The sequence below is a fragment of the Cystoisospora suis genome (genome assembly GCF_002600585.1).
Source record: "Cystoisospora suis strain Wien I chromosome Unknown contig_5396, whole genome shotgun sequence".
Lineage (NCBI taxonomy): Eukaryota > Apicomplexa > Conoidasida > Eucoccidiorida > Sarcocystidae > Cystoisospora > Cystoisospora suis.
Genome location: NW_027158186.1, coordinates 1 through 17,566, shown reverse-complemented (window position 1 = coordinate 17,566; position 17,566 = coordinate 1). Strand labels below are relative to the sequence as shown.

Sequence of the window (17,566 nt, the reverse complement as noted above, 5' to 3'; positions counted from 1 at the left end):
GAGAAAGACAGGAAAAGAAGAGGAAGATTTCAGATCTTCCTTTCTTTCTGTTACGTATCTTTCGTAGTTACGCGTTTTCTATAGAGAGAAAGAGAGAGATCCTTGCGCTTTACACATATCTTACAGAAAGATCAACAGACAGAGAGCGAGAGAGTTGTATATAGAGAGATACATCATATATAGATACACAGGCGTCAAGGTGGCTTATTTCTTCTTCATCTTCTTCTTCTAGCTCTCCTTTCCTTGTCTCCTTGCTGTCTCTGTCTCTCTCCCTCTCTCTAGACTTGAACGAAGAAGTTTTCCTTCACTGTTCTTCTCTCTTAAAATAGAAGGGGGAGAAAAGACTCGATCAAACGCCGTAGTAGTTGGTACTGACGTAGGCACTAAGGCTTTCCGGGAAGACGTAAACATCTTCTTTATCTATCACCAGATAGACAAAGACATTCATACACATCTACATCTCTATATAAAACTATTATCTCTGTCGATCTCTCTCTCTATATATATATATATATGCCTCCTCGGCGTATGGGTGTATATGACAAGATAACGTAAAGGCACTTTGATGTATGAGCTGTAGATAGGGAATTCTTTCGTGTCTACCTGAAGCTTTATATGACTATGGCTTTGACGGGAAGAAGAAGAAGAAACTCTTGATGCCTGCGACACCCGTCTTGCTGAAGAGGAGCCTGGAGTAAATCTCTTTCTTTCGGTCTCTTCTTGTTCTCCTTGGCGATCTTCTCCTTCTCTCTCAGGAGAGCTTTTCTTCTTCTTTTCACTTAGAAGTGCGAGACCACTGCAGCTCCCTCTTCTCTCAGTTGGGGAGGAATCTACAGAAGAAAAGAAAAGAAAAAGAAACTGCAAGTAGCGGACATAACGAAGGACAGGAAGAGAAAGTTAAAGAAAGACAAAGAGGAAAAAGAAATACAGCGACTGTATGAAGGATGAGAAGGGATAAAGAGATAGATTAAAGACAGGTAGATAAATAGATAGACTAAAAGGAGATAGATCATAGATAGATAAAGAGAGAGCTAAGTATTTTAACGTGCTGAAGAGACCTTAAGTTCTCTTTCTTACTTCTTTCTCTTCCTTTTTCTTCTTCAATTTCATGTTTTGCATTTCTTTGGAGATTTTGCTTGGTATGGGGAGGGGTTCCTTTCTTTTCTTTTCTTTTTTCTTCTTCTTCTTGTCTTGTCCCGTCTGGCAATAGAAAGTCGAGGTCGTCGTCATCGAAAGGGAGAATCGTCGATGGTCTCTTATCTCGATTGTCTCCGCCTTGGCCCTCTTCTTCTCTTGTCTCACATGCATTTTCTACACCTCTTCTACGCAAAGAAGAAGAAGGAGAAGAGAGAAGAAGAAGAGATGATATAGGAGAAGGATGAAGATCATTCGCAGGAGGTGTCCCTGCAGCGATCAAAGAAGATTTCTTCTCTTTCTCTTCTTCTTCTTCCTCTCTGCTTTTCACCCCCAGCGGCGTATAGTGTATTGAGGGTGTTCTACTTTTCAGAGCTTCATTTTTGCGATCTTTTTCTTTCACTTCATCTTCTCTGTTCCCTAGGAGGGTGTGGGTTTGACTGGAAGAGAATGAAAGGGGGTCTTTTGTCGGTGCTTCTCCATGAGAAGATAAGAAGGAATTCTCCTTCTTCAGTATCGATTGAGGGGGTGTACGTACACCTGCTCTACTAAGAGAAGAAGAAGAAGAAGCAGAAGAGACAGGTCTTGAAGAAGATAAAGAAAGAACTCCAGAGGGGGTGTTTCGGTGGCTCTGCTCGGACTTGAGAAGCTTCACACTTCTCTCAGCGGTCTCTTGATCTCCCTCGTGAAAAGATAGAGGAGGCGGATTGCCTCGCGGAGAAGGAGAAAGAAGATGAGAAGAAGATGAAGAAGAGAATGGACGAGGGGGTGGAGGGGAGCTTGTGTGGTTTGTAGCGGTCTTAAGGGATACTAAAGTTGAACAAGATGAAGAAGAATCTTCTTTTCTTGATAAAGAAGAAGACGACGAAGAAGAAGAAGAGACAGGAGAAGGGTTGACATGATCTGTAGATGAGGAATTGGCTATAATAGGAGAACGAGAAGAAGAAGAAGGAGGAGTCCGAGGTGGCAAAGGGGTTGTCAGTTCGTGAATTAAAGAATCGACTATATCTAATTGACTATCTGCAACACTCTGCAAAGAAAGAAAGAAAGAGAGGTGTCACACATGGGTATAGGGAGATAAAAAAGAAAGAGGCGCTCCAGCAAAGAGCCGTTCCTTCGTTTTCTTTGGGAAAGTAAAAGGTAAAAGAAAAGCTCTTGGACCACCTCGTATGTAGTAGTCATAAGGATAGAATCTCTCATTTTCTTTCCTAGAAAGCAGAAACCTAAATTTCGTCATATATATATATATATATATCTATTCATATTCATACATATATATTCAAAGATATATAGATATCTACATACGCAGACATAGATATTAACGCAGCATATCGAGAGAGAGAGAGTATGAAAGACAACACTAGCGACGAAGCTCTATCTCTGTATCCCAGACTGTACAGAGGGGAGCAGATCTTTCTTTCTTTCTTTTCTATTTCTTTCTTTTTCATTTATTTATTCTTTCTTTCTTTCTTTCTTTTTCATTTCTTTTACCTTTTGCTGAGGCGTTGGTCTCCGATTAAAAGGCGAAGGACTTAAACCTACACTCTGTCCTGCGGTAGGAGTTGAAGAAGAAGAAGAAGATCTTCCTCCTGCTAGACCTCCTTAGGGAGATTAAGAAAGGAAAGAAAGAAAGAAATCCACATGGAGAGGAAACAGAAGAAGAAGAGGAAGTTGTCTCTATCTCAGTGGAGGGTCTTTTTAACTCGTCTCTCCTCTTCTTCTTTTCTCTACCAATACAGGAAAGGTGGATTGATCCTATCAGTATCAAAGGAGCGACCGACACTTTCACACGTCTGATTGAATGAGAGAGAGAGAGCGTGAGAGAAATTAACACCTATAGACAGAGAGAGCAGCATCTTTATATCTCTTTGTCTCTATCTGCGTGTGTCTCTCTCTATCTCCGTATACATGCATTCGTCTATATGTCTCTATTCCTGTTTGTATTTATGTGTACGTGTCGATTCATCGCATATCTGTACGCATGTAGAAGCCCTTATCTTCTTCAAGTGTATATACACCTGGCTGTATGTGTACAGCTTTCTATTCAAGTGATTGAGTGAGACATGGGGACTGCAGGCGAGATTTCGAATGTGTGTGATCGGGATCTGTCTTTCTGTAATTGAATGAAGTGTTCTCTACCTCGACTTTCCAGAGCAAAGACAATCGTGCTGCTTTCTCTCTCGCTTTTCTGTAGGAAAGAAAGAGAAGAAAATTATTCACACACACGCGAAAAAGATAGATAGATTACAGAAGAATGAAAGATAGATTAAAGAAAGATAGATCGAGAAATACCTATAGGGGTTCTTCTTCTTGATTGATCATCTTGCTTCAATGATGAAAAAGAAGAAAAAGAAGAAGAAGATTCTTCATATCTTTTAGTCCCTTCGTTCTCAGTCTCTTCACCTCCTCTCGCACTTCGGATCGGCTGCTGTACATACACCGGAAAAACCTTACTTCCATTAGTGATGTATATCATACATCTTCACGATCTCCTGCTTATCGTTCATACACTCAGAAAGGAACAAGTCCTTACAAAGCTACTGACGAGGTGTTTCTTCTCTTCTTTCTCACTCTTTCTTTCTTTGCTAGTTTTTCTTATTAACTCACAGCTGTGGAAGTCCTTTACTTCGATTTCCTTCAAGAAGTCTTTCTCTACGTAGGCTGGGATACAGTGATCTAACTGTGAAGGATCAAAGCAGATGGAAGAGTAATGAACAGACCGAGAGGATTTGAAACAGATAGATGATAGATTTCGCTATTTGCTTCTTCTTCATTTTTATTCTTAAATAGAGTCTTCATAGAACAAATATCCACAGAAAAGAAGGAAATTCTTTCTCATCTTCATCCTGGTGGGCTAGCTGCTTCTCCTTCTCTTCTTCTCTTTCTTGTTCTCATCATAGATTCAGTTTCTTCTTGGGAAAAAGAAACTAAAGCTTCGATATCTATCTCTCAAAAATTCGATTTCCTCCTTAGAAAAGGCCCCTCAGAAGGCGCTGTCTACCTATCTATCTACCAACCTGCTGAGATAAACATCTAAAGAGAGAAAGAGATAGATTAAAGATAGATAGATAGATAAGTAGGTAGATAGATCAGCAGCTAGGGACTGAAGGAGGGATGAACAGATCTTATTGGATGTGAGAAATCTGTGGCGAGTTTCTTTGTGTATAGGTACGACAGAGAGAGGCAAGTCTTCTTATAGTGATTGAGGTGTACGTACACCCAGTGGAGTGTATAGACAGCAGCTGGGTAGAGCACTTACAGGTGGAGGAGAAGAAGAAGAGAAATCATTGAATTTGCTTTTCTTCAGTCTTGTGCTCGAGCATCTACTGAAACAATTCAAATTCTTCGTTTTATTCGAAAGAGAAAGAAGAGAATCGAGAACATCTCCTTCTCCTTCATTATGCATGCGAGATGACGAAGAAGAAAAAGAAGAAGAAGGAGATTTCTCTAGAGACTCTTCTTGTTGAGAACTGTTCGATCTCTTCTGTCAAAATAAAGACGACAAGGAAAACTTCACTAGGGAGTACGACCGCTAAAGAGGGTAACCATTGTCTCTCTCTCTCTCTATATGTATATATATATATATATACATATATATACGCAGATATATATGTGTATATATACATATGTGTATCTTTCTCTCTCTCTTTCGTGGTCTTTGCTTCAAGCAGATTCCTCTTCGTGTTTCTTTGTTCCATGGAAAGTCAGATAAGAGAGATACGACTAGGCACTCCTGGCTAAAAAGTATGTCCGTGCATGCATGCGCATGTGTACGGGTGAGATAAGGATGAAGCTCTCGTGTACATCTACTCACATATCTATAGATCTATATATATAGAGAGAGAGAGGTTGAGATAGATGGGTAGATAGAAGTCCACGTGGAGGATAAAAATGCAGGGAGAAGACCAAAAGAAAGAAGAGGCATGTGAGCCTCGTTGCATACACGTCAAGATGTCTGTATGTATGGAATTAGATGGTAGGTCTATAGATATGTATATATCCATATTTATGTAGGTGAATGGATGCATGCAGTCTATGCTAGCGAAGATGAAGAAAGTCATTCGAAGAACGCCGTCAAGACTAGAGAGAGTGTGAAAGAGGGAGCAAAGGTCTCTCCCCACTTCTATTCAGTATAACATGGACGAGGTGTCTGTACACCTCATCTTCCTCTTTCTCATTGTGAAAAGCCCAAGTTCAGACATTTCTTCGCATATGAAAGATAAGACTGAGAGCAAGGGTTTATCTCAGTATTGCAACTTTACCATTTGAGAGAAGAGATCAATCCTCGTGGAGAGAGAAAGAACGCTTTGTCTATCTAATGAGCTGTCGATCTATACGTTATCTCTCTGGAAAATTTTCTAAAGCTATCTTGGAATCCATCTAGAAACAGAAAGAGAGGATAGGGGGTGAGACCCTCTGTGTGATGATGCGGTGTATGTACAGCAGAATCGCGTGTATCTTCTTCGTCCGGGTTTACGTTCAATACATACGCCTCCACATATCCTTTCTTCCTTCTGTCTACGCTCGTCATCTTTTGCAGACTCTTTTCTTCTCCTTTCTTTCCTTTCTTTCTTTCTTTCTTTCTTGTTCTTTTAAAAGAACAGGTGTCAGGGCAGTGATAAAGAATGAGGGGATAAATCAGCACGGACAGAAGAAGAAGAGAAAGAGAGAGAGAGAAAGAGAGAGAGAGAGAATGAAAGGAGTGTTAATCTTCTTCACGGTACCATTGCTTTTCTTTCTGTTTCTACGACCCCCGGTAAGTGAGCGCTATACATCGCGAAACGTCTTTCTCTTCTTTTCTATGTGAAATCGAAGAGAAAGAAGAGAACAAGTCACTGACGGTATAGAAGTCTTCTGCTTGACAAGAATTCCCATCCAATAGACAAGAAGAAGAAGAGAGAGAAAAAAGAAAGAAAGAAATATTCCCGTCATCAGTTGAAGAAGAGATAGATGATCTCCTGAAGAAAAAGAAAGAACTTCTCTTCGCTCGTTCTTTCTTTCTTTTTTCTTTCTCTCCTTCTATCTCACGTCAAGCCTTCAATCTCTCATATCCCCCAGTAGCCGCCCTACATGTATACATTTACACATACAGATACATGGATATATAGATATACCTATCTGTACACCTATGTAGGTATGTATGTAGCTACGTTTATCCCTATGTATTTGACGAAATGAGACGGCAGCAGAGAGGGGATTTATCTCTATCCCTCTCTCTCCCCTCTCTTTTCGAGTGTACGTACACCCCCCCTGCGTGTTGGTAGGCTTCGAGGTATTGTCCTTGTCGGTGTGTTTCTCTCCTAGCAGAAGGAAAGAGAAAGAGGGATGGATTGGATAGGAGGTCAGTGAATGGATGAGCTTACTAGATTTTTCGAGGAAGGAGATGTGGATGAAAAGAAAGACTGGGGAAGTCGTTCCTCCTCTTGTTCTTCTTCATCTTCTCTTCTTCCCGGCGCTTCGCTACTTTTCTGACGGTAAGAGGAAGAAGTAGAAGGAGGAGTCTGACTCCACATGTCTATGAAAGTTTAGGAGTCTAGGAGAGATCAGAAAGGAATGAAAGAAAAGAGCAACTTCACGTGAAAATTCCTTCAAACTTCTTTCTTTCTTTCTTTCTTGGTCTTGATGGATTGAGCGGACAGAGAGAGAGAGACTGGGAAAGCTGGGAGTATGGCGATCTTTCTTCTCCCCTTTCTTCTTCTTCTTGTTCTTTTTTCTCTTCTTTAAGAAAAAGTATCTTCTTCCACTTCGAGAGATTCAGACATTCTGTTTCTTCTTGACAGCTCGAGAAATTTCATGTATCTTGTATTTACAGATCTGCCTAGTTGCTCTCCATGCATAGAGAAAAGAAAGAAGACGAAGCTAGTGTAAATACTATAGATGAAAGATCTATGAGTTAAAAGAAGGAAAAAAGAAAGAAAGAAGAGATATAGATAGGGAAATAAGAAGATAAGAAGGTGGAGGGAGACTCGAGACTTCTTAGAGATCTGCTAGGGAGGTAAAGACAAACGACGATGTGGATTTTTCCCCTCATTCTCTGTGACGGTAGACAAACCGTTTCTCTCTCTCTCTTCTATCAAGAAAAGAAAAAAAAGAAAAGAAAAGAAGAAGAAGATTAATCTCGAGGCGAAGAGAGAGAAGTAATTGGTAGAAGTGTGAGGAGTACATAGCATGTGCTTGCTACTCTTCTTTCCTTCTTTCTCAAGGGGCTTAACTGCTCTCGTGCTCAAGTTTTCTTTCTGAAAAGAAACACTCTCAGCAAGAGATGAAAGAAAGAGCGAAAGAAGAAGAAAGAAAGAAAGAAAGAAGACAACTGCTTTCGTTCTTCTTTCTTTTTCTTCTTCTACCTCATTTTCTCCTTGTTCTTTTCTTCGGCCTCTTCCTCCTCATCTTCGAGGAAGAAAGAGACATAACATTTCTCTTTCTTCTTCTTCTTTTTCTCCTTCTTCTTACTGGGTTTCTTCTCTTTTCGTCGTCGTCGGCTTGTCTATCTTTCTTTCGTCTTTGGCGTAGCTTGCAGCTCTAGAAGCCCTATGTGGGACATGCACGCAGAAAAGAAAAGAAAAAAGCACAGCCAGCCACAGCCACAGTGCCGAAGGAAGAAGAGTAGCATGCAAAGAAACAAAGGAAGAAACAAACAACTGACACTTGTCTCGCTCTCTTTCTCTCTCTCTTTTCCGGTGTACATACACCCGAACAGAGAGAACAAGCACGGTCTCCCCGGGTAGATCTCTCTTTCTTTCTCTTTCTCTCCCTCTTCCCCTCATTCACCTTCTCATTCTTATCTCCTCTTTCTTCTTCTTCTTCAGTTGTGTGTTTTCTTTCCCGTTCTCCTAGCAGTAGAAGTAGCCTGGGGAGTAGAAGAAAGACCGATCTTCTTTTTTCTCTCAGACTCACAGAATTCTCATCATGGTCAGACTCCACAAAGAGACAGAGAGAGAAAGCAAGAAAGAAAGAAAGATTCAGATAGATCGAGAACTTGAAGGGAGAGATGAACGAACGTAAGAAACAAAGAAAGAGGACAAGAAAGAGGGGCGAAGAGACAGATCTCTCAGGAAGAGGGAGAGAGCATGGGAAAGCTGAAGTAAGAAAAAGAAAAGGAGTGAAGATTTATCTCTCCTCTTTCTTCTTACCTACTAGCATCGCATCATCTTTAAAATTCCGTCTCTCTCTCCTGTTGTATGAAGAAAGAAAGAAAGAGAGTAGTGTCTCATGATGTCAAGACGTAAGAGAGACAAATCCCCCAGACAGAGAGAGACAAAAAAGAAAAGAGAGGGAGAGTTACGTTTTCATCTAGCGACATTGTAAGAAGAATGAGAGAAGAAAAGTCTCATACAAACTGATGCCCTAAAGAAAGAACGTTAGGAAACTTTCTCTCTTTCCTCACGCCATCTTCCGCTGACAAGGAAGGAAAGAAAGAAGGAAGGAAGGGGCGAGTAGAAACGCGAAAGAAGAGGAAGAATGAACGGTTTACTCTTCTTCTTCTTCGTCTATTCTTTCTTCCTTCCTCTTCTTCGATGAGTCTTCCCTTTCTTTTTTCTTTTCATTCTTGCTGCTTCTCCCCTCATTACCGTACATACACCAGACACCCCCCGTATCAGCTAAATAGATAGAGAAATTAAAGAGAGATAGATAGATAGATTAAAGATAGATAGATAGACTCGAGATAGAAAGATAGATAGAAGATGAATAGCACAGAGGGTGAAGAGAGACGAACCGACTGCAGGTAGATCCAATCTCTCTTTTCCTTCTTTTTCTCTCCTTCTTACTTGCTAGCTTTCCCTTGTTTGCTTGCTTGCACATGAAGAGAGAGAAAAGGAGAATGCTTCGAGGAGAAGAAGAAGAAATTCTTCTAAGAAGAAAAAGCTCGTCTTTATGGAGAGTGGGATGTAAAAGATAAGATAGAGAGAGTCAAGGAAGGGGATATCGGTCTTGATGGATCTAGTTATCTTTCAGCTATCTTTGATCTTTCACCTCTTTAATCAACTGACTCTGTATCTACGTCAAATCGCCTTCCAATACCTCTCTCTCTCTCATGAGGAGATAGAGAATGATGTGGAAAAGGAGATAGATAGATTAAAGTTAGATAGATAGAGAGTAGAGGGAGATAAAGAGAATGAGAGAGAGAGAGGAAAGTCGGAAAATAGATCGCTGTTTAGGTACTTCCTAACTTTCCTCCTCCTTGATCAAGGCTTGTCGATTGCCTTATCTTTCTCGAAAGCAGAGAGAGATCGAATTCACACCCCCTTCCCACGTGCTTAGAAAAAAGGAAGAGAAAGAAAGAAGGAATTTAACTCGAAAGCATAAAGAAAAGAAGATCAACAAGAAGAAGAAGAGATCCTCAGACTTTTGACACGTACGTACATGTAGAGAAGCTGAAACATAGACTTCATTCATAAGCATACAAGCTCGCGTCGCGTTGCATCTATCTACAGGTCTATCTAGATATACTAAACAAAGGTAGATACATCTATATATCTATATAGATAGATGGATAGATAGATACAGAGATAGATCACCGATTGATAGAACGAAGAAGAAGAAAAAGGAAGGGCTCCACACTCTCTCCGTCTTGTTGCGGCAAGACACACCAAAGCCCGAGAGACTTTTTAGAAAAGGAGAGAAAGAAAGACAGAGAGCACTCGTGTTCTTCTCTTTCCCTCACGCCCAAATCAAGAAAGAAAGAAAAAGAAAGAGAGAGAGAAGTGATGGATGCCGGTCTTTTTCCGATTCCTTAAGCCTCCTCCTCCTCCTTCTGCATCCTCCACACACACCCCTCCATCTATCCCTACTACCTCTCTACTTATCGTCTTTGTCTATCTATCTCTCTATCCATAATCTTTAATCTATCTATCTCTCTTTAATCTATCTATCTATCTATAATTTATCTACCTTCTTCTATCTCCCTCTCTTGATCGATGTTTCTATGTGCCTACTACCTCCCTATCTATCTGTAATCTATCTTTGTATCTTTGTCTATCTCTATCTATGCCGATTTCTGTCTGAGCATTAGGAGGAGAAGAGAGAGAAGCAAAAGTCTCTTCTCTTTCGTTTCTTTCGTGTCCTTCACTAAGGAAGAAAAAGAAGAAGAAGAGGCACGAGACATTCCTTTCTTGAAAGCTTCCTCCTCTTCTTTTCTTCTTCCCCTCGGTTAAAGAGAAAGTCGATCTTCTTCTTTGCAAACCGAGAAAGAAAAGAGAGAAGAATTTTCTCTGATTCTCAAGTTAAAGAGACAAGCAAGGGCAAGAAGATTAAACGAGGTGGGAGAATATCTTCTTTACATTTCATCAAAAAGCTTCTCGCAGAATCTCTCTCTTCGGGATAGACATAAATAACTACCGACACACATACACAGGTAACGAGACAGATACATTACAGATATTAAGATAGATAGATTAAAGGTAGATAGATTGAAGATAGATAGATTAAAGATAGAGGAAAGACATAGGTGTCTCTATAGGCTGATAGATGTGTAGATATGTATGACTCCATTCTAAATGTCTATTGAAAGAGAGAGAGAGAGGTAGATTATAGATAGATGGATAGATAGATGGAGAGGGAGAGAGACTTCTTTTCTTCCTCTTGATCTATTTCTCGAGTCATCTCTGTTGAAGAATGAAGGAAGGAAATCTCTCTAGATTCTTCAGTTGAAAATGAGGAGGGAGAAGAAGAACGAAATAAACAAAGAAACAGAGCGAAGATGTCTGTCTGGCGCAAAGAAGAATTCTCTTTCTTTCTCTCTTTCTCACTCTTTCTTTCTTTTGAAGTCTTCAAGAGAAGTTTATGAAGAGAAAGAGGAGGACGAGGAGGGAGTGGTACTTCTGTCGTTCTTTTCTTTTCTTCTTTTCTTCATCTTCTTCTTGTTTTCTCTTCTAGCAGCACACGGTGTATGTACACCAGGATAGGTCACACACCCGTCGAGAGAATCGCAGTCGGCATTTAGACACACGTTCATCTTTCCTTCTCTCTTCTGCCCCCCATGACTCCTACCTTCTCTCTCTTCCCAAAGTTGTTCTTTCTTCTCCGCTCCTCTTTTTCTTGCCTGCTCCTTTCTTTCTTTCTTTCTTTCTTTTCTTTTACTCCTAGCACTGAGAGAGAGAGGTAGTACCTGTACAAGTACTAGTAGTGCTGCTGGGACCGCCACTACGGAGGGTCAGTCAGTAGTCAATCTTCTTTTCTTCTCTTCCTTTTCTTCTTCATGATCGAACGCACTTCATGTGGAAGTGAGACAAAGAAAGAGAGAAAGAAAGGAAATTTGAATAGAGAACAGTTGCCGCTCTCCATGTCTATCTCCTCTTGCCACCTTACTATATTCACACAGCATATCCCTCTCGCTAATCTATCTATCTATCTTTAATCTATCTCTTTATCTTTCTGTAATCCAGATTTCTATCCTTCCATCTTTCATCTATCTATCCTTTATCTATATATCTATCTTTAAGCTATGTATTCATCGATCTCTTTTCACTTTATCTCCTTATCTCATTGTTGCATGTCGATCCGTCAACGTGATTGCCTATAGAACCTCTAGACTACCATCCATCTCTCCCTATCTATCTCCTCCGTCCTTCGCCTCCCCTTCCTCATCGACATCTATATATATATATATATATGTATAGATGTACAGCTCTATGTACATATAGATAGATAGATAGATAGATAGATAGATAGATAGATAGATAGATATATAGATAGATAGATATATAGATAGATAGATAGATAGATAGATAGATAGATAGATCTGTATGTAGATGCGTGTAGAGAGATGATTAGAGGAAGGAAGAAGGAAAAGACTTTTGCTGATCTTTCCAAAGGAGACACGAAAGAGAAAGAAAAAGAGAAAGAGCAAAGAAAGAAAGAAAGAAGATAGGTGTGTGTTTTATACATAGTTGGGGAAGGCTTGAGATAGAAAGAGTTCGAATTCTTCCACCGAACCCTCCGGATGCGCCAACTGCCATCGCACCTACAGACCCATCCAACACACATACATACAAGGAAAGAGATAAGAAAGAAAGAAGAAAGAAAGAGAGACGTTTGTGCAGGGAGAAAAAATGTTGCTTAATATACATACATATATACAAACACATGTATGTATGTGTATATATGTATGTATATATATATATATATGTATGGATGTATGCACGTGTGTTTTGACGTGCAGATGGTAGTTGATAGAGAGACGTCCATGTGGACACATGATAAAGATCAAACAGACAAACGTAGGAAAGACGATGAGAGAAAGAAGAAGAAGAAGGAGAGAAGACAAGAGAGAAAGGATGGATGAAGACAAGGAACATCCAAACGTTTAGGCTGATCGAAATCTATATAAAAAGATTTAAAAATGAAAAGATACAGATATCTATAGATAGAGACATTCATCATCGTGAGAAGAAGAAGAAAAGTTTACAGCAACAAAGCGGAAGGATAGCTCAGGTGTATGTACACCTATCTGCCTAGTATCTAATGCCTATTTCTCTCTCTCCCCGAGTTGTTCTCTATTCTCTCTTTGATCTGTTCCTTCGCCCATCCACCACTCTTTGCCTAAGTGTTTCGCTGAGCTAACTCTCTCTTCTTCTTTTAGATACGTAGAGGCGCATATGAGATCCAAGCAGTAGCAGCGACAAAGGAAGAAGAACACGAGGTCCAGTCCATCTTCTACACATTTCTCTCTGTCCCTCTGTCTCCCTCTCTCGGCCAAGCGCCAGGCTTCCCAGACTTTGTCTCTTTACTAATCCACACCACCCCTGACTACATTCCTACAGACTCCCAAACACGTAGAGACATAGAGAGATAGACAGAGAGATACAAAGAGAAAAAATGCATATATATATATATATGCATGTATGTATATATATATATATGTCATACTTGTATGTAAAGACAGACAGACGTATACATAGATAGATATGTAGGTGGATACTGTCTCAGAGGTATATCTAGGTGTTTAGTATTAATCTCTCTGTGATGTATCTCCGTATCATTTCTTTCTTTCTTTCTTTTTCTTTTTCGTGTGTTGGTTTGCGTACTTGCGCATCGAGGACTTCTTTAAAGGCCGGGCCTTTAGGCAAATTCTTCAGACACCTCGTTTTCAACTAACACACAAAGGAAGAGATGAAAAAGAAAGAAAGAAAAGAGGAAAGCAGGGGTAAGGAAGAAGAAGAGGAGGTTTCTTCTTGCTGGAGTGAAGAGAAGAAAAAGCAGAGAAGTCATGAAAAGAAAGGAAAGAAGAAAAGAGAGAAGAAGAACAAGAAGAGAGAGAGAGAAAGGTGTTTGAGTAAGAAGAGAAAGAGAGAAGGGATAAAGAAAGAGAGACAGAGAGACACGGAGACATACACAAACAAATAGATCGAAGGTTTAACTCTTTATGTCTCTGCTGAACTCTCTTCAGCATACATCTACACCTACCTATCTCTACCTATACAATGATATAGACAGATGAATATATACATAGACTTAGATAGAAAGATAGACAGACATATATACAGACACACCATAACGCCGCACATATATATAGTTCCACGCCATCCATATCTGTATATCTATCTATATGTACATTTATATATATATATATATATATTTGTACACCTATATTTCTATGGAACACTTTATATGTATAAGAATGACGGAGAAGGAGGTACTACAGGGTGTGAGAGAGTGAGAGAGAAAAAGAGAGACACGCAGGCAGGGAGGAATGAGGAGAAGAGAAGAGACCAAGAAAGAAAGACTAGTAGACCTTTCTTTCTTTCTTTTCTTTCTGTGTTACCTCGTGTCCATCTAAGAGAGGTGCGAGGGCGGTATCTACATGGGATAGATTGAATTCCTCGATTCTTCTTCTTAAACGAACGACTTCTCTCAAATCTTCAAGAGACACCCCTCTTGTCATCACTTCGAAAAACGCTCTTTCTACTTCTCTCTCTTCTTCTTCTTCTTCTTCTCTTCTTTCCTTCTCTTCATTCTCTCCGCCCTTGGGCTTCTTCGCTTCTCTATCTTCTTCACATCCTAATCCAGCAGAAGAAGAAGAAGAAAGCAACGCAGGAGAAGCCCCTTCAGAGCCTATCGAAGAGGAAGCAGAGCTAAGCTTATGTTTCTGCGTATGTTTTGCAAGATGGAGAGAATTCTCTCCTCTCTCTTCTTCTGATATCCCGTTGACCTGACTTGAAGAAAGATGAAGAGAAGGAGATTTTACCCTTGACTGATCTTCTTCTTTTTCTTTTATATCCAGAGATCGAGGAGATGGTGTATGTACACCTGAAGAGTGGCGTAGCGATGGTGGTTTCTCTAAGAGAGCCAAAGCAAGAAGAAGACTCTCTTTCCACATGCCTTTGGATTCCCTTATGATCAAACCCAGTTCAACTCTTTCTTCTTTCTCTCTTTCTTTCTTTCCATCATCTTTCTCTTCCTTTTCTGAGCTCGGTACATCGTTCTTCTTCTCCTCTCCATCTGGATTGTCTTCTCTCTCTGCTTTTTCTTTCTCTCTTCTCTTCAAGAGATACTGAAGAAACCGAGAAGCAATGAGATTTATACATACAGCCGCTTCTGCATCTTTCCGCGAGAGCTTAAGAGCAGAGACAACTATGAAAAAGAGGAGATTCTCAGGTTTCTTCTTTTCATTGAGACAGGTGTATGGATAAAGAGGAGAAAGAAGAACACTCAAGGAAAATGCTCTTAGTCGATCTCTCCATTGCGACTCGTCTTTGTTCGCGCCATCTTCATTGTCTTTCTTCATCCTCTTCTTTTTCTTCTCGTTCTTCTCCTCATCTTGACCTTGAAGCGCCTCTCTTTCTTTCTCTTCTTTCTTCATTCTCGAGTCCTCTTGCCGGTCGTTGTCTTGACGTGAAGAAAGATGCTTACAAGAAGAAGAAGAAGGAGAGGAGAGAAAGAGAGATTTCGTTAGCTCTTGAGAAAGAAGAGACATCTCTTCTTCTTTCTCTTTCTCTGAGATCTCATGAGAGGTGGGGAGCTCAAGGAGGCTGCTGTCTGTACACCAGAAATTCTCTTTCAGTCTTGAAACAGAAGGCCCAGAAGTAAAAGAAGAAGAAGACGGCGAAGCTAAAGTAGAAGAAGAAGAGAAGAGATGATCTAGAAGAAGGATCGATCGAAGACTTTCTCTCCACCATGAGGAGGCGGCAAGGAGATTTTCTTCATCTCCTTTAACCTCCTCTTCAGGTTTGACAAGACATTTTTCATTCCTTTCTTTCTTCATGGGTTTCCCTTTCTTTTGGTCCCTATGGAGAGAAGAAGAAGAAGAGGAGGAGGAGAGAGCTTCTCCCGTCTTAGAGATATGAGAAGGAAGAGAGAAGATACTATTGATGACTCTTAAATACACCATTAAGACGAATCCTCGAGTCGTCCCTTTGAACCCTTTTCTTATTCTCTCTCTCATTTTCTTCTCTTCTTCTTCTTTTTCTTCTCTTCTTTCTCTTGTTGGTCCTTGCTCTTCACAGACCTCTCGCGATGTTCTCCCATGCTCCTCATCTTCATCGTCTACACGAACATTCCTCTTGCCTTCTTCTTCTTCTTCATTCATCTCTCTTCCTTCTTCTTTCTTCTTCTTCTTCTCCCCCTCCCCCTCCCCCCCTGCTCCTCCTGACACGATTTTCTTTAACTCAATGCCAATTCTTTCTCGAGAGACCTTCTTTTTCAAGGCCTCCCGAACGGCAAGCCTTCGAGCCCCCGTCACCACGTTTCGATGCAACTTAAGATTCAAAACTGAAGCGAGGCGAATGCCTCTTAGCACCCTTAAGGGATCATCTAGGAAAATGACCTCTGAGTTCTCAACAGGCGTGCGCAGAAGACGCTCTTGTAGATCGGAGACACCTGTCTCTGTATAGTCTTCTATCTGATGGGTGTGGAGGTTGTAAAAGAGAGCGTTAAGCGTGAAGTCTCTTCTTCTCGCGTCTTCTTCAGGAGACCCAAACTCGACGGCCTCGGGAATGCGAGAATGCGCTGAATAAGACTCTGTGCGGAGATGCACAAAGTCAACTTGATACTGAGACAAAAGGCGGACGGTTGCTGTCTCCAAATGCTTCGATTGATCGGGATTAGAGGCGACGATGCCTATTGCATGCGTAGGGAGGCCCTTCATTGCTAGCCATCTAGACGGAGGGAGCAAAAGGAAAGAAAAAGAGGAGAGAGAAAGAAGAAGAAAATGGAGAAGAAGAAATCGAGAAGGATGGAGAGAGAAAGGAAAGAAGGGAGAGACATGACGGGGGAAACCAACAGAGAGAGACAGAGAGAGAGTGAGAAAGAAAAAGTGAGAAAGAAAAAGTGAGAAAGAAAGAGTGGGAAAGAAAAAGTGAGAAAGAAAGAGTGGGAAAGAAAAAGTGAGAAAGAAAAAGTGGGAAAGAAAAAGTGAGAAAGAAAGAAAAGAGAAGGAAGAGATTTGGAAGTGAAGAAGGAAGCGAGAAAAAAGAAAAGGAGAAGATGACTAAGAAGAAGAAGAAGGAAAAGAAGAACGATGTGGATTATAAGGATTTGATTCAAGAGCCAGCAGAAAGGCCACATAGACCTACAAAGCGATCTACAGTCATACACATCTACATATACACATATGTATGATAGAAATGGATATTGCCTACATATGTATTACATGCATCTATACATATAGATATACATATACCTATCAGTCTAGGCGGCAGTTGCAATACATCGCCGTTATCTATCTTTGGTCTATCCTTCACTCTTTCTTTCTTTCTTTCTTCACTTTTGTCCTTTCTTCTTCCTTTTTCTTGGGGATTGTTTTACTTGTTGAGACTTTGAGCGAAGTGTGCGCCTGTCGCGTGGTCGACTGCAACGTCGATGTCGTCGCTGAATCGATTCAAAAGCTTGTCGCGAACCCACCCCCCAGCCGCTCGCAACGCTATACAAAAAAGAGAAAGAAAGAGTGAGAAAGAGAAAGAGTGAGAAAGAGAAAGAGTGAGAAAGAAACAAAGAGGGAGGGGTACAGGTAGAGGTAAGCCTTCCATCATCTCTCAGCATAAATACATATACATACACATACATATTCATACATAAAGGCAAATACATAGGAGAGATAGATAGGTGTCTATATACTCCTATCTATGTATACATACATAGACATGACTGCAGAGACATACATCTCTATATCTATACATACATATGTATCTTATCTATCCCTATATATAAAGATACGTACGATTCGTTTCTTTTCAGACCGTTTTAGATAGAGACGTGTAGGAGTAGGAGGAGTACAAGTAGTAGTAAAGGTATAGGTGAAAGTTAGCTTGAGGCTTCTGCCGCAGAAAAGAAGAGAAAAAGAAGGAGGAAGAGGAGATGGTCCTGTGCTATAAATATGGATAGGAGACATGAACCCTCTCTCTCTCTCTCTCCAGTCCTTCACTTGGAAAGCAAGATCGAGAAAGAAGAAGAGCAAGCGACCAAGAGGTACCCAGATAGACAGATGCATTGAAGATAG

The 17,566-nt window shown here is 40.6% G+C and overlaps 3 protein-coding genes across 3 annotated transcripts; all 3 read right to left on the bottom strand.

Annotated features, from left to right (window-relative positions):
• Positions 1–603: 603 nt before the first annotated feature.
• Positions 604–8,523, bottom strand: CSUI_009195 (uncharacterized protein; the record flags this gene model as incomplete). The annotated part of the gene is made up of 8 exons (XM_068069311.1): positions 604–830; positions 1,078–2,164; positions 2,626–2,735; positions 3,274–3,322; positions 4,394–4,618; positions 6,498–6,602; positions 7,903–7,981; positions 8,519–8,523. Coding segments are annotated over 8 exons (1,887 nt in total), but the record flags the coding sequence as incomplete, so codon positions are not given.
• Positions 8,524–10,370: 1,847 nt separating this feature from the next.
• CSUI_009194 (uncharacterized protein) lies at positions 10,371–11,695 on the bottom strand. Its single transcript, XM_068069310.1, has one exon. The coding sequence runs from the start codon at positions 11,084–11,086 to the stop codon at positions 10,913–10,915; it is 174 nt and encodes a 57-aa protein (XP_067918714.1). The 5' UTR covers positions 11,087–11,695; the 3' UTR covers positions 10,371–10,912.
• A 186-nt stretch (positions 11,696–11,881) lies between these two features.
• CSUI_009193 (trna nucleotidyltransferase poly polymerase family protein) lies at positions 11,882–17,012 on the bottom strand. The gene is made up of 4 exons (XM_068069309.1): positions 16,876–17,012; positions 13,895–16,226; positions 13,158–13,223; positions 11,882–12,094 (listed from the first exon to the last, which is right to left on the bottom strand). The coding sequence occupies exons 2-4, from the start codon at positions 16,214–16,216 to the stop codon at positions 12,011–12,013; spliced, it is 2,472 nt and encodes an 823-aa protein (XP_067918713.1). The 5' UTR covers positions 16,217–16,226; positions 16,876–17,012; the 3' UTR covers positions 11,882–12,010.
• Between the last annotated feature and the right edge of the window lie 554 nt (positions 17,013–17,566).

Bases quoted from the DNA above. Each gene is read 5' to 3' on its own strand.
- CSUI_009193 (XM_068069309.1), bottom strand. From the start codon at position 16,216: ATGAAGGGCCTCCCTACGCATGCAATAGGCATCGTCGCCTCTAATCCC. The intron at 13,224-13,894 runs GTAACACAGAAA...TTTGTGTGTTAG, and splicing joins CTCTCTTAGATGGACACGAG to TTGAAAACGAGGTGTCTGAA. The intron at 12,095-13,157 runs GTACGCAAACCA...ATGGGTCTGTAG, and splicing joins AAGAAGTCCTCGATGCGCAA to GTGCGATGGCAGTTGGCGCA.
- CSUI_009194 (XM_068069310.1), bottom strand. From the start codon at position 11,086: ATGAACGTGTGTCTAAATGCCGACTGCGATTCTCTCGACGGGTGTGTG.